Raw genomic sequence first — 14,229 nt, 5'->3', positions numbered from 1 at the left:
TCATAGCATTCTGCAACATGAAATGCTGTGAAATTTGAGTTGTTCTTGTCAGCATGGGTACTTTGAAGCAAAGCACACTTCAGAAATGATGCTGAGAATGTATGGATGACACATCCTTAATAATGGAGGGGGAATTTAATGATCCAGAGGGAGTTAACTCTCCAGGATGATTCAAGTTGTTGCCATAGTCTTACCAGACCATAAGGACTTCTCTCATTAGAGAGAGAAGTGACTGGTGGTGATTTGACCTGAGGGCAAGGGAAAGAGGTTGCGAAAGAGAGACCTTCAGGGTAGCCTCAACTGGTGATGGGAATTGAACCCACACTGCTGTGTAAAAATAACAATCTGCAACTGAGCTAAATCAATTCCCTGGATGAATCAAGAGATATGCAGGAGAGGATTGGAGACAAAGCACAATTGATGAGGTAGAGAGCTTTGAGGTAGTTTCTTTTATTGATGGTTTTGAAAGCAGGGAAAGTGTGAGCAAGGTGTAGCTGGGGAGGGGCAAATGGGTCAATAATGGGTAACCTGAATAATGGAGATCTTTGTAACACCCAACTGGCCCAGAGACAGAGGTCTTCATAAGAAAAGAAAGCAGAACACAGAAATAACAAGCAAGCTGAAGATGAAAGAGAATATTTGAAATACATAAAGATGAGAATGTTGGAGAAGTAGGCGAGAAGGAAAAAAATGCCCAACATTAAGGACCTTGGTGTTTTCAAGTTTGCTGAGGATTGTTCACAGCTCTTATTAAAATACCATTATAGAAAAGACTCTGTGGAAGCTCTGTAATCTTCCCACACTGTGGTGTAGCTGAAAGATTGAAAAAGAAGTTAGCTGAATGAGTTGGGTGTGGGGAGGATGTGGGTGTAAGTGATGAAAGGGGAAGAGATGTGGAGGAGAACGCTAGAATCTAGAGCAATTAAGGTCACCTATATGTTCCTAGTTACCGTGTTTCTTTCAAATGCAGATTTACTGAAACACGGATGCTTTCCTGCCTTTTGAAATTAGATCACTTTTTTTGCTCATTTATTTACTGATGTTATTAAAACCTATTTTAAAACTTGAATTGTAATATATTTCTTTGGTTTGGAAACTGCAAAGAATTGCATATTCTATTCTTGCTGGTTAAAACTGCAAAAATGGTTCAGATTGTGTACAATGATAGGATTTCAATGGTGATTAATTTTCAGGTTACAAATTGGATACCCTATTTGGTTAGGAGGAAATTTTGAGGGCTAAAATTCCAATAATGCCCTAATGTCACTAGAAGTAATATAAGTTATCTCAGTTTACAGCTATGGTCTCCAACATGTAGACTGCGATAGACTGGTGGATCAGAGTCTCTGACAGTTGATCTCATCTTCTGCCTGTGTTCCCTCACCGTGTGCATGTCAGTCATCACACCAGGTCTGGAAGCCACACTGCTACAGAAAAGTCCATGTTGTTATCAGGCTTTGCCAGCATGTTGCATTGTGTTTCAATGGGGTCCATCACAGGGTAAAGCAAGTTTTGAGATGGCAATGTGAACAAATACATAATAAATATATTAGGAATTGATGTGTGAAGCCAATATATTACAGTACTAGAAGCATAGGAGGTTATTCAGCCCATCATGAGCTCTGCAAGAGCAGCTCAGCTAGTCCCATTCATCTGCCTGTTCTCTATAGAGCTGCAACTTTTTCCTTCAGCTGTTTATCTAATAGATCCTTGCAGGGCAAATAAAAAGTTTGGGGAGTACTGCTGTGCCCCACGTCCAATATTTGATCTATACAAACCAAACAGGGGCCACAGAAAGAAATTGTGACCACAGAAGAGACCTCCTGCACATCCGCACTTGAAAGCAGCAATTAACATTCTGGATATTTTAAAGGCATAGACCCAGAGACCAACCTGCAGAATGACCAGCAACAGAGTGGTGTCATGTGCCTACAGAGTGAACCAATATTGACGAATGATGAAACTGGACCATCTGAAAAGAAATCTAAAATGTACAACTTCCACATGAAATGGGAAAACAAATTTTGGTTCACAACTGTAAAACATGGCCAATAAAATGTCAAAGTCTTTAAACATGTAATGGGGGAGAGCTGGAGGGAGAAAAGAAGGGAAAGTGTGACTAAGGATTGAAATTTGACAAAGACACGATGTTGGAAAAGAAGCAAATTAAGGATTACAAAGAGTGTTGGTATCCATGAGTTAGTGAACTTTGTCATCCTTCATACTGGAAAGAAAGGCAAAAACACGCCTCCTAATGAAGGACTGAATGAACCTGGGGATGTAGACAGCTTGGAATACAATGCTGATTGAGGGAGAGATTGCCCTTATTGACCCTTTATATATTTCAGTATCAAAGTTTGTTCCTTAATGCTTTTATAAAATGCCTTGAGACATCCTATTACACTAAAAGCCCTGTGTAAATGCTAGTTTTTATAAATTTCATATAAACATTTGCAAACAATATTCTATATGAGTTGGCAGGAGAAAAATGTCTCTGAAATCTAGTGGGTTGTTGTAAGTGCCAAATATGTTCACAAATATCCTACAGGGAAGAGAATGGTCAAGCCTAACCTGCTTTGCCTAGACTTGATTGCAGTCCGACATTCTGAGGTTAATTCTTTATGGTCAAAAACTATGCCTGACCAGTATTTTCTGTATCATTACCGAAAACATTAAAACTGTCTCCTAAACTTCACCCCATATGGCTCCTATTTTGTTGAATGTTTAATTTATTCAGGGAACTGTAATATACTCAAGGGCCTGTCTGTTTATTCCCATGGTGCAAGTGAATACTGCAGATGCTGGAGATTAGAGTCAAGAGTGTGTTGCTGGAAAAGCACAGCAGGTCGGGCAGCATCTGAGGAGCAGGAAAATTGAAGTTTTGAACAAAGCCCTTCATCAGGAATGAACGTATTTATTCCTATGGATAGGTGTAGAATGTAAAGATTACTTATTGTGTTACATAATGGTTTCAGCCTGATCTAATAACACTGGAGTATTTGGTAGCTAGTTTCTAGTGCAGTTAGTCAATGCAGCACATGTGTATACAAAATATGTTTTTAAAAACCACTAGTTATTTTGAAAAGGATGACAGTCATAATACTCAATTTCTCTTTTTTTCTGTAAACTTCTAGGAGTCAGGATTACGGTTCCACTATGTTGCTGCTGGGGAAAGGAGCAAACCCCTTATGCTATTGCTGCATGGATTCCCAGAGTTCTGGTAACATCTTTGTTTTTACTTTACTAACTCAGTAGTTTATACCAATTGAACACTTTGCTACCCTATTCCCTTATCATGTGAACTTGATTGCGAAATAAAAATACAATGAACTGCAGCTGATATGATTTGACTGATTTCCCAGCAGCAGTTCCCAAGACAGAAGAACATTAAGAAATGTATTGCTTTGAATGTTTCACTAAACCATAATTACTATCATTTCCAGTAACTGTGTTGCAACTACTTGACTTGGTGTTGTGTTTAAAGCTATAATCTGTAATGTATACTGAATTATTGATACCTGGAGCTCTGAAGTATGTGTTAAAGGCTACGGGGAGAATGCAGGTAAGCGGAGTTGAAATGCCCATCAGCCATGATTGAATGGCAGAGTGGACTCGATGGGCCGAATGGCCTTACTTCCACTCCTATGTCTTATGGTCTTATGGTCTTATTTTAGATAAGTTTAGGAGTGTACGCTTCACTGCTTATTTAACTGTGACTGTAGGCCCATGGATAAAAAAGGACTATAATTTGGAATTTTTAATTTTATTTCCTATTTACTACTTTATACTGAGTAGAACTGTAATGTTGAACTTCTAACTTACTTCTTTATTCTTCTGCTTTTTACCTAAGACTTTGTACCTGGGTCCCTTGTACCTAAGATGGCACTGTGAATGGCAACATTGAAAAAACCTTTCTCAGTACTCCTGTACTTTAGTAAATGTGACAATATAATCTAATTCTAATTCCAGTTCTAATGTAATACTCGAATTGCTGTTATATTGGTTGCTGTAATGAGGGTGAAAGGTTATTGTAGTATTTGACCTGGAAGTTCATGGTATCATGTACTGTTGGGAGAGACAGAGAGAAAGAAAGAGCTCTACACATCTTTCTTATTTGTGAGAGTTCATTGAAGCACTGTTTGCATTGAATCCTAGTTTTTAAGATAATCCTCTTGTTGTTGACAATCTCAGCCATGTCTCTCCATGTCGGGTGCAATGGGTGCTTTTGGATCCAACAAGCTTGGGGTCCAAAGATAACTTCTTCCTCTTTTCTCACTAACCTCTTCAAGCAGGACCTCAAGGGACCACACCTTTGAAATGTTTGAGCAATTGCCTATACTCACAGTAAAACTGTAAAATCTCATAGAAGAAGGTACATCTTTGCTTTAAGAGGTGCATTTCTGCTCTATTTAGATATTGTGAGAGAGCAGGTTTTCCTGTCGGATCAGTCACGGAGTTGGAAACCCACTTGCAATTTTATAAGGAGTTTGGGAATTGAGGTATGGTAAGCTTCTGCTCTTGGATGAGAGGTGTTTCACAATTGTCCCACCAATTGCTCGCCCAAAATCAGCCCCAAACCTCAATAAAACAATGAATGTATTAGATTGATGTAATGCAATTATTCAGTACTTAACCATAGAATCATAGAATCCTTACAGTATGGAAGCAGGCCATCGGCCCATCGAGGTTACACTAATCCTCAGAACAGCATTCCATCTAGACCTCCCCCCCCGCCCCCGCCATCCTATCCTTATAACCCTGCATTTCCCACAGCCAATCCATCTAACCTACAAATCTTAACAGCAAGAATACTCAGTCTCGAATAGGCGACTGACTGTGTGGAGTTTGCACATTGTCCCCGTGTCTGCGTGGGTTTCCTCCGGGTGCTCCGGTTTCCTCCCACAGTCCAAAAATGTGCAGGTTAGGTGAATTGGCTATGCTAAATTGCCCGTAGTGTTAGGTGAAGGGGTAAATATAGGGGAATGGTTGTGCTTTGGCGGGTCGGTGTGGATTTGTTGGGCCGAAGGGCCTGTTTCCACACTGTAAATAATCTAATCTAATTTTGAGTAGCACCATTGGCACTGCATAAAACCATAAGATATAGGATCAGAATTAGGCTATTCATTGAGTCTGTTCCACTGTTCAATCATGGCCGAGATGTTTTTCAACCCCACTCTCCTGCCTTCATCCTGTAACCCTCGAACCCCTTACCAATCAAGAACCTAATATAGAGTCATAGAGATGTACAGCATGGAAACAGACCCTTCGGTCCAACCTGTCCCATCTGCCAGAACCCGGCCCATATCCCTCCAAACCCTTCCTATTCATGTACCCATCCAGATGCCTCTTAAATACTGCAATTGTACAGTCTCCACTACTTCCTCTGGCATAGAGTGGTGTTGGAAAAGCACAGCAGTTCAGGCAGCATCCAAGGAGCAGGAAAATCGACGTTTCTGGCAAAAGCCCTTCATCAGGAGATGCCTGAAATGTCGATTTTCCTGCTCCTCGGATGCTGCCTGACCTGCTGTGCTTTTCCAGCACCACTCTAATCCAGACTCGGGTTTCCAGCATCTGCAGTCCTCGTTTTTACCCACTTCCTCTGGCAGCTCATTCCATACACGTGCCACCCTCTGTATGAAAAAGTTGCCCCTTAGGTCTTTTTGATATCTTTCCCCTCTCACCCTAAACCTATACCCTCTAGTTCTGGACTTCCCGACCCCAAGGAAAAGACTTTGTCTATTTACCTTATCCATGCTCCTCATAATTTGGGTAAGTACATGGATAGGAAAGGTTTGGAGTGATATGGGCCAGGAGCAGGCAGATGGGACTAGTTGAGTTTGGGATTATGATCAGTATTGAATGGTTTGACCAAAGCGCTTGTTGCCATGCTGTATGACTCCATGGTGAAATAACTCCACAGAGGCCAGTATCCCGTTATGAGGTCACCCTTTATTTACACATGGAGAGTTCTTGATACTTATCCAGTTCCCTCAGAGCCAGCTCTCAAGAGTATCAGAATGCTTGACACTGTTTTTTTTATTGTCAGCCAAGGCTTCCCAATTGACCAGGTTAACAGCGCCGAACAGAGAACTCAGATTCAATAATGTCCACTTGGCTGAGCTCATTATAATCACTACAGGTGGTTAAGATCATCTACATCATTAAGGCATAGCGGCTATCATCAGAGAGCCATTGCTCAGGAATCCATACCTCCACCATCGCAGGTTCAAGTGGTTGGCGGAAGGGAGGACTATGGCTGTGAGAGTGACCAAAGATGGGGACGCGCTGTGTCGTAGAGGCCTGGGCTGGACGTTGGTGCAGGAATTGGCAAGCAGGGTGGCAGTGGACACCCAGTTCATGGCTGACGCCATCCTACACCTGAAAACGGCAGCGCTTGGACCCGGTGTTGTGTACCAGTTGGTGGATGCTCAGGTGTGCGGTGAAATTCCGTCTGCACATTCCCCTGTTTGGTTGGAACTTCACGTTGGCCCTAAAGTCCTGAACCTCCCACAATCTGAGCTGCCTCCTGAGTATGTGCTGTGTGTTATTTCGGGAGGTGAAATAACAGTTCTTGTAAAGGCTGCTGCTGCATACCATCCACCTTGATTCTTATGTCTGCTGCCTGGACATGCCTTAGCATGCTTACTTGCCGCTGGGCAGTGGGGATGTGGATGTCTGTCTACATAGGAGTCCTCCATCCTTCCATCAGGAACCTGGGGTGGAGGACTTTGCAAGCAGCAATCCCTTATAATTGTAAATTGCAGTGGTTCACGGACTCCAAGCACAACAGTTTATTTTGCGGTGCTGCGGAGTCTGTGGACCATGTGTATATTGGTTGTGGGTGTTACCACTTCCTTTTTTAATTATGTGAAAAAGCTTCAGTTGTGATTTTTGTTGCACTTCAGCCCCATGTTCCTGTCCTTTGGTCACCAGGCGCAGAGGTGAGAGGGTAAATTGGAGAACCTCTTCATGGGTCTGCTCCAGGGCCTGGCCAGGCTAAGCTGGCAATAAACAGGTCCAGGCAGTAGACCATGGGGTGGAACATCTCTGCCAACTGCCTGTCCCTTTTCTATGGTGATCTTCAAGCCCACATATCATTGGAGAGGGATCATGTGGTGTCCACCAATGCTCTCATTGCCTTTAGGGAGAGCTGGGCACCGGGGGGATGTGGTGCTTTAATTACCTCTCCAACTTCATTTTGATTGAGATCCCACTTTCTTTCCCTAAGCTCCTTTCACTTTTTAATGACAGCATTTCCTTTAACAGGCTTTGTTTGAAAATGTTTCATTACCCACATGAGTGTTTTACTGGTGATTGAGAAAAAAATGAAGGAAACTTGACATTTCTTATCACAGTTACTAGTTCAGCATTCTAAAATAGCTAAATCTGCCTACCCTGGAAAATTGAAATCCTGTTTGGCACACTGTATGGAGAAACTCTTACCTTCTCTTCCTGAGTTAAATAAAGTGCAAACTCAAGGGGCCCTATTCTAATTCGGTAACTAAATTGGTTTTTAGTGAATTGCAATAGCACTCACTAATGGACAAGAAGACATTGACTTTCTCATTATTAGAATCTGTCTTCCCCAACATTTAAAAAAATGTTCAAGCTGCAGATTTTCAGTTGGACTTTTTGGAGCAGCATTCAAAACTGCTTGTGCTTAAATCTTATTCCCATTTTTTGCAAGCACACAAGAGCTCATACAAATACACTCCAGTGTTCTGTATCTGGCCAACTGTTCAGGCAAAAAGCCAATAACAAATCTTTGTGCATCTCTCGACCTGCCTGTAGAGACACGTTCCAAATAATGTAATTGCTTGGACCACTGTCTCTAGTGTGCACAGTTGGCCATCAATTACTGAGCGAGGGTTTCTGGAGCAGACATTAGTCTTTGGAAAATCTGTTGCTCATTTGTCTGGAGGTACAATTTCTACCACGTCTTAATAGCAGACTGAAGATAGTCAGTCTCACAAGAGTCCTTAAATTATGTTTCCTAATATACTAAAATAGCCTTGGGTTTAAAAAAAACTCTGTCATACTTAAAATGCCTACATTTGCAGTGAAAGTGCCCTGCAAATCAGACTAAAACACAAGGACATTCTTAATATATTTACAATGGGAATGTCCTACAATGAAGGCTATAGTGCTAGGGCATTCTATATTTATAATCAAATGTCCTACATATGAAACAACTGTAACATGCAGATGGTCTTTTTCACAGTAAAAGGAGATTAAGCTGATTCAAGTTAAGTACAAGTTTTCCAGGTATGTATTGTTCAGTCCCAGTGTCTTAAAACTAACATTACAGTATGCTGTAGCTACAGTACTTTTAAAGTCATTGTATCTGAGTTATCAATATTTCAGAATAAATCCTTCGCTAAAACGTTTGTATAATTTGTGTTCTGAACCTTCCTCTCCTTGATCTAATTTTGATTTACTGGATCAGTTTCATTTTGCCCACAGAATGGTTAATAAAATATTGCAAAATTCAGGTGTACCATTCCTATACTTTCAAGCATTACAATTTCATATTAGAATTTATAACATTCATAACATCCTCTAAAATGGAATCCAAATATTTCATAATGTCTTGTGTAAGAATCTGTGGTAATTTAAAAATAGAGTTATTTAATGAAAATGTCTATATTTCCTGCAACATAACCAAACATTCAAATCTCAATTAACTTTCAAACTTGGCAATGACTTAGAGTTAAAATTAAATTTAAAAATTGAAGCAAGCCACTTAGCCTAATCAGTCCAAGATGTTTATCCTCCACTTGCATAATAATTTTAAACAACTCGATAAAGTTAATCACTCCTCAATTTTATCTTCTAACATTTGCAATGCTTTCTTCATTTTTTGCAATTTCTTTTACCACTATCTCAGTTACACTGACTTGTACTTTCTCTGTTACCTCAATCTTTTTCCTACATGGGAGAGACCAACACTGCCTTATCCGCTTGAGTTACCTCAAGTTTTAATGTCTTGTGAACGGCAGCTCACAAATTTCCTTGTGTTTCTGTATTATCTAATATTCATCCATTCAGAGTATAATCATATTCTCAAAACTTGCACTGAATTTCACCCAAAACACTTCCTTACCCATTCCACTATTCTTGCACCTTCTTAAATGGTGAATATTTAATCACTTGAAAACATGAGCTTCATGTATTTGAAAGTCAGACAATTCTAATAGTTTCCCACATATTTAAATAAAATCAACACAAATTATATTACATCTATTGCAGAAAGGCCATTAAAGCCTTGTATGCATGGATTCACCATGATAATGCCAGAAATCTTAAACAGTAGCAGTGAGGAAATAGTCAAACCATTTCTGCAAGCGCAAAAAGGCTGAAGAGATTTAATAGAGTTATTTTTAAAATTCTGATGGCTTTAATAAGGTGGGTAAGGTTACTTGAAAAGAATAGTCCATCTGGTAAGGAAGTCAGTGACAAGTTTTCATTGACTTCCAAGGAGAAAGATTAGAAGTTTCATTACACAAAGCATTGTTCAAGCACAAAGTGCTTTTTGGTAGGTATTTGAAGCAGACACCATTGCTTAGAAACTATTTAGATTAGATTAGATTAGATTATTTACAGTGTGGAAACAGGCCCTTCGGCCCAACAAGTCCACACCGCCCCGCCGAAGCGCAACCCATCCATACCCCTACATCTACCCCTTACCTAACACTACGGGCAATTTAGCATGGCCAATTCACCTAACCTGCACATCTTTGGACTGTGGGAGGAAACCGGAGCACCCGGAGGAAACCCACGCAGACACGGGAAGAATGTGCAAACTCCACACAGTCAGTTGCCCGAGGCAGGAATTGAACCCGGGTCTCTGGCGCTGTGAGGCAGCAGTGCTAACTACTGTGCCACCGTGCCGCCCAAAGAATACACAAAATTGTGGCAAGAGACGAGCACACTAGAATTAACAAGGTGCCAGCACACACCCCGAGATGAATAGCCACCATTGCTGTTAACTTTGAAAGTTCTTCATTTGCAGGACTCTTTCAGGCAGTCTCTTACTGGTTGGGGTAGAAATATTAGATGAACTTAACTGTTCTGCCAGTCTCAAGTGGACCACACAGCAGCACTATATATGTGGGACATTTGACTAGAAGTAGAGAATGCCCTTACACTACATTCTCCACCATGGATCATTCCCATGTAAGCTCACTAAAAGTATCCTACTGTTCTTGGAAGATATGCAAGGCATTTATTTTTGCTGTAACTATGGAATTTTCATATAATGGCATTCTGTACCCAAAACTGTTTTAATAAAAAAAGCTGATGCAACTCCTGAAGGTTAACAATTCAAAATAAAACTGAAAAGTATATTTGAATAAAGGCCATTGCTTTGATGTGAGCGAATGTTCTGAATTTTTATTACGTTGCTCTGAATTTTTAATACATTGCATTTGGAAATGCTTATTTTATTTGTATTCATTTCTGGGACATGTGCATTGCTGGCTAGTCCACCATGTATAGCCCATCCCTAATTGCTCAATAGACATTATTGTGCAACTTGAGTCACATGTAGGCTAGATCCAGTAAAGACAGCAGATTTCTTCCCTAAAGGGCATCCGTGAGCCAGTTGGGTTTTTACAATAATTGACAATAGTAGCATGGTCAACATTAGGCTAGCTTTATATGAATTTAAATTTCACCATCTGCTATGGTGGGCTTCAAAGCCAGCACCTAAAAATAATTGACAAGTATAATCCCCTGATCTAATGTATGCATGTAGAAAAATCAGGTAGAATAAGAGTGAAGTTAAATGTGAGCTTACCATGAGTTACAATGTAGCTAAGTGCAAAATGCCACTTTGGCTGTAATATAAGTGAAAATAAAAGTACAAAAAGTAGATTTTTTTGCAGGTGGAGATTTATGTAATATTGCAGAATGTTGATAATAATGATTGTATTTCCTACACTGGAAATTTCAGATTTTTTTGTGCATTATCACTCATTATATAAACTGCTGCAGTTTGACACTTGAAGCTAAAAGGAATTTATTGTTGGATGGGTTTCATATATACACATATATGGAGTATTTATAAAACTTTTAAATGTAAAAATAACAACAGTTGCTACAAGCCACAATTATATCTTGATCTTGGTATCACCGAAGGAAATGCGGTGACCTTCTCCATATGTTACCATCTCAGCAGGGAAAAGAAATTCATAATCCCACTTATTCACTGAAAGAATGAGACCATAAGATCACATGCTTTAAAACAGAAGAAAGTTTAGGCTACAGGAGTCAAACAAAGCAGAGTAAATTCTATAAGGGGAGGAATGATTTAGTGGTATTCTAACTACATTGTGAATGCAGAAACCCAGTTGATGTTCTGGGGACCCAGTTTGATTCTGCTGCTGGTATGCTGCTGCTGTCTTCTACCATGAAGTCTCGTGTAAAGTACCTATCCAGTTCCTTCGCTATTTCTTTGTTCCTAACTGTTACTTCTCCAGTACAATGTCTACTTTCGCCTTTCTCTTAGCCTTTTTATGTCCAACAAAATATCCTGCAATCTTCCTTTATATTACTAGCTAGGTTACCTTCATATTCCAGCTTCTCCCCCTATTGCTTTGTTACCTGTCTTCTGTTGATTTTTAAAGGATTTCCGATCCTCTGGCTTCCCATTAATCTTCACCATATTGTCATCTTTTTCTGTTGCTTTTATGCTGTCCCTGGCTTCCCGAGTCAACATGGTTACTTTGTCCACCCCTTAGTATGTTTCTTCTACTTTGGGATGAAGTTCTGCTGTAACCCCCAAATTACCCCAGAAACTCCTGCCAATGCTGCTCCACCAACTTCCCTGCTGGACTCCACTTCCAATCAACTCTGGCCAGTTCCTCCCTCGTGTCCTTGCAGTTACATTTACTCAGTGATAATACTGTTACATCTGATTCCAGCTTCTCCTGTTCAAACTCAGGGTGAGTTTATATTGTTGTCACTGCCCCCAATCAGTTCCTTCACCTTAAGATCTCTAATTAAGTTTGCCTCATTATCACCAAATCCCTAGTGGGCTCTACCACAAGCTGCTCCAAAAAAATCTGATTTCACGAATTCCCTTTCTTAGGATCCAATGTTACCCTGATTTTTCCAGTCCACCTTTATATTGAAGTCTCCCATGTTTATTGTAATAGGATCTTTCTTGCATGACTTTTCTATCTCTTGACTTGTTTTTCTGCCACACCCTGACCACTGCTCGGAGTCCTGTCCACAACTCCCAATACGGTCTTTTTACCTCTGTGGTTCTTCAACTTTACCCACACAATTCTATACTTCTAACCCTATATTGCTTCTTGCTGTTGATTTAGTTTCATTTCTTAAAACAGGGCAGCCCCACCCCTTCTGCCTGTCTGCCTGTCCCTTTGATAGGACGTGTATCCTTGGATATTTAATTCCCAGTCCTGATACCCTTGCAGCCACATCTCTCTGATACCCAGAACATCATACTTGCCTATTTCAATCTGCGCTACAAGCACATTTACCTTGTAGTGTACACTGCATTCATTTAAGTACAGCACCCTCAATTCTGCTTTGACCCACTTCGCCTTATCTGCTGTGCCTGAAGTTAGATTTCTGATCCTTTTCATATTCTGTGTTTGATTTCCTCTGTCTGTGGGGTTTAGACTGTCACAGTCAGGGATATGTACAGGGACTGTTTGTACAGATGTGAGGGGTCTAGGCAATTCTCATCCTGGGTTGTCCAGGTTTGGTCACTCAAGGGAGGAAATCTGTAAATTCCGTCCACAGAAACTGAAAGTAAAGGTGGATGGGGGACAAAAGGGGGAGAGGTGCTACTGCTGGAAGGCCAATCACAATCGTATTCCTGGGGATTCAGGGCTGCAGGCTGAGTGGGGGTGCATGACAGTTGTGAAACGAGACAACTGTCTGTACAATGGGGGTTATGATAAAGCATGGATGGGAACAGGGTGATGTGATTGGTGGTGGTAGCGGTAAGTGGGTGCGGGGGTGAGCGATGGAATTGTCCACAGTCAGAACCATTCTGGCTTTAAGTGGTTAGCGAGACAATATATGATCACACCTGGCATAGTCCCCTCGTTTGCCATGAGCTAAATGGGTGGCAGAGGTGGGCAGGTGCAGGAGAGCTGGGGATATGCAAAGGTTTAGATTTATTTATGATTTGGAGATGCCAGTGTTGGACTGGGGTGTACGAAGTTAAAAATCACACAACACCAGGTTGGACTATAACCTGGTGTTGTGTGATTTTTACATTTATTTAGATTTAGATTTTATTGTCATGTGTACTTAAGCTCAGAAGCACAGGAGTACAGTGAAAAGTGGGTAATGTGGCCACACATGGTGCCATCTTATGTACTAAGGCACCTAGGTATAAAAAAATCTAGGTAAGAGAAACAGAGTTAAAAAGTTAAGCATTACTTCATAGAATGAGTAGTAAAATAAATAAATAAGGTAATAGTTAACATTAAAGTCTTTCTTAATTTAAACAAGGAAAGTAAAGGAATAAGTTAAAAATTCAATAGTTTTGATGAGTCCTCCATTTACCTCGCTGTCTGGGAGACCTTAGCTGCCTGTTCTTGAAGCTGCTGCCAAAGGTACCATGGTTATTGCTAAAGCTGCTGCCTCTCCGATCTCTCCCAGTGCCTCAGGAACATGGCCTGATCAGGACCCCCTCGCATGCCAAACCAAGACACTGCCATGAGCCAGACAATGGGAAGGAAAATGGCTGCAACCACACCTCAAGTGGGTGGGGTACATGACTCTATGTCTCAGGCTGTGAGAGGGAGGGTGGTGCTGCAAGACCCACTGATATGAGTCCTTTTAACAGAAAACAATGTTACACATAGACCCATGCTCTATACAGGGCCCGAATCCCCGGTGTTCCTAATGAATTAGCTCCCTGTGTGCTGTAAACCTCACCGCTCACACACTGCTGACCACGTCATTCACACCAACACTTTTATACACAGAGGCAGGGGAAAGAATAAGGATGTTTTGGGTTCAGCATCAATGGTACCAGCAGAATCCCATGTATGTCTTGTTCGTCTAGCTTCTGCAACCTGTAGCAGGCTCTCCACATGGACATTGATCCATGGCACATCCTATATAGATATGAAGCTAGGCATTAAGCCACTTCAGTTACATTTGGAACTATGCAGAGACTTGAGTAAATAGATTTATTGCAAGGCCCAGTAAACTGTATCCAAATGTGATACTTGCTGTATGACA

The 14,229-nt window shown here is 40.9% G+C and overlaps 1 protein-coding gene across 1 annotated transcript in view; it reads left to right on the top strand.

Moving 5' to 3' along the window:
• Window positions 1-14,229, top strand: part of ephx4 (epoxide hydrolase 4) — a 64,473-nt gene that overhangs the window by 2,402 nt on the left and 47,842 nt on the right. The window contains exon 2 of the mRNA XM_072574696.1: window positions 3,135-3,220. Within this exon, the coding sequence (XP_072430797.1) occupies window positions 3,135-3,220 (86 nt within the window). The remainder of the gene's footprint in view (window positions 1-3,134; window positions 3,221-14,229) is intronic.

Source organism: Chiloscyllium punctatum, chromosome 7 (genome assembly GCF_047496795.1).
Source record: "Chiloscyllium punctatum isolate Juve2018m chromosome 7, sChiPun1.3, whole genome shotgun sequence".
In the NCBI taxonomy this organism is placed as follows: Eukaryota; Metazoa; Chordata; class Chondrichthyes; order Orectolobiformes; family Hemiscylliidae; genus Chiloscyllium; species Chiloscyllium punctatum.
The sequence above is the reverse complement of the archived record's forward strand: the minus strand, read 5'-3'. Positions and strand labels throughout refer to the sequence as shown.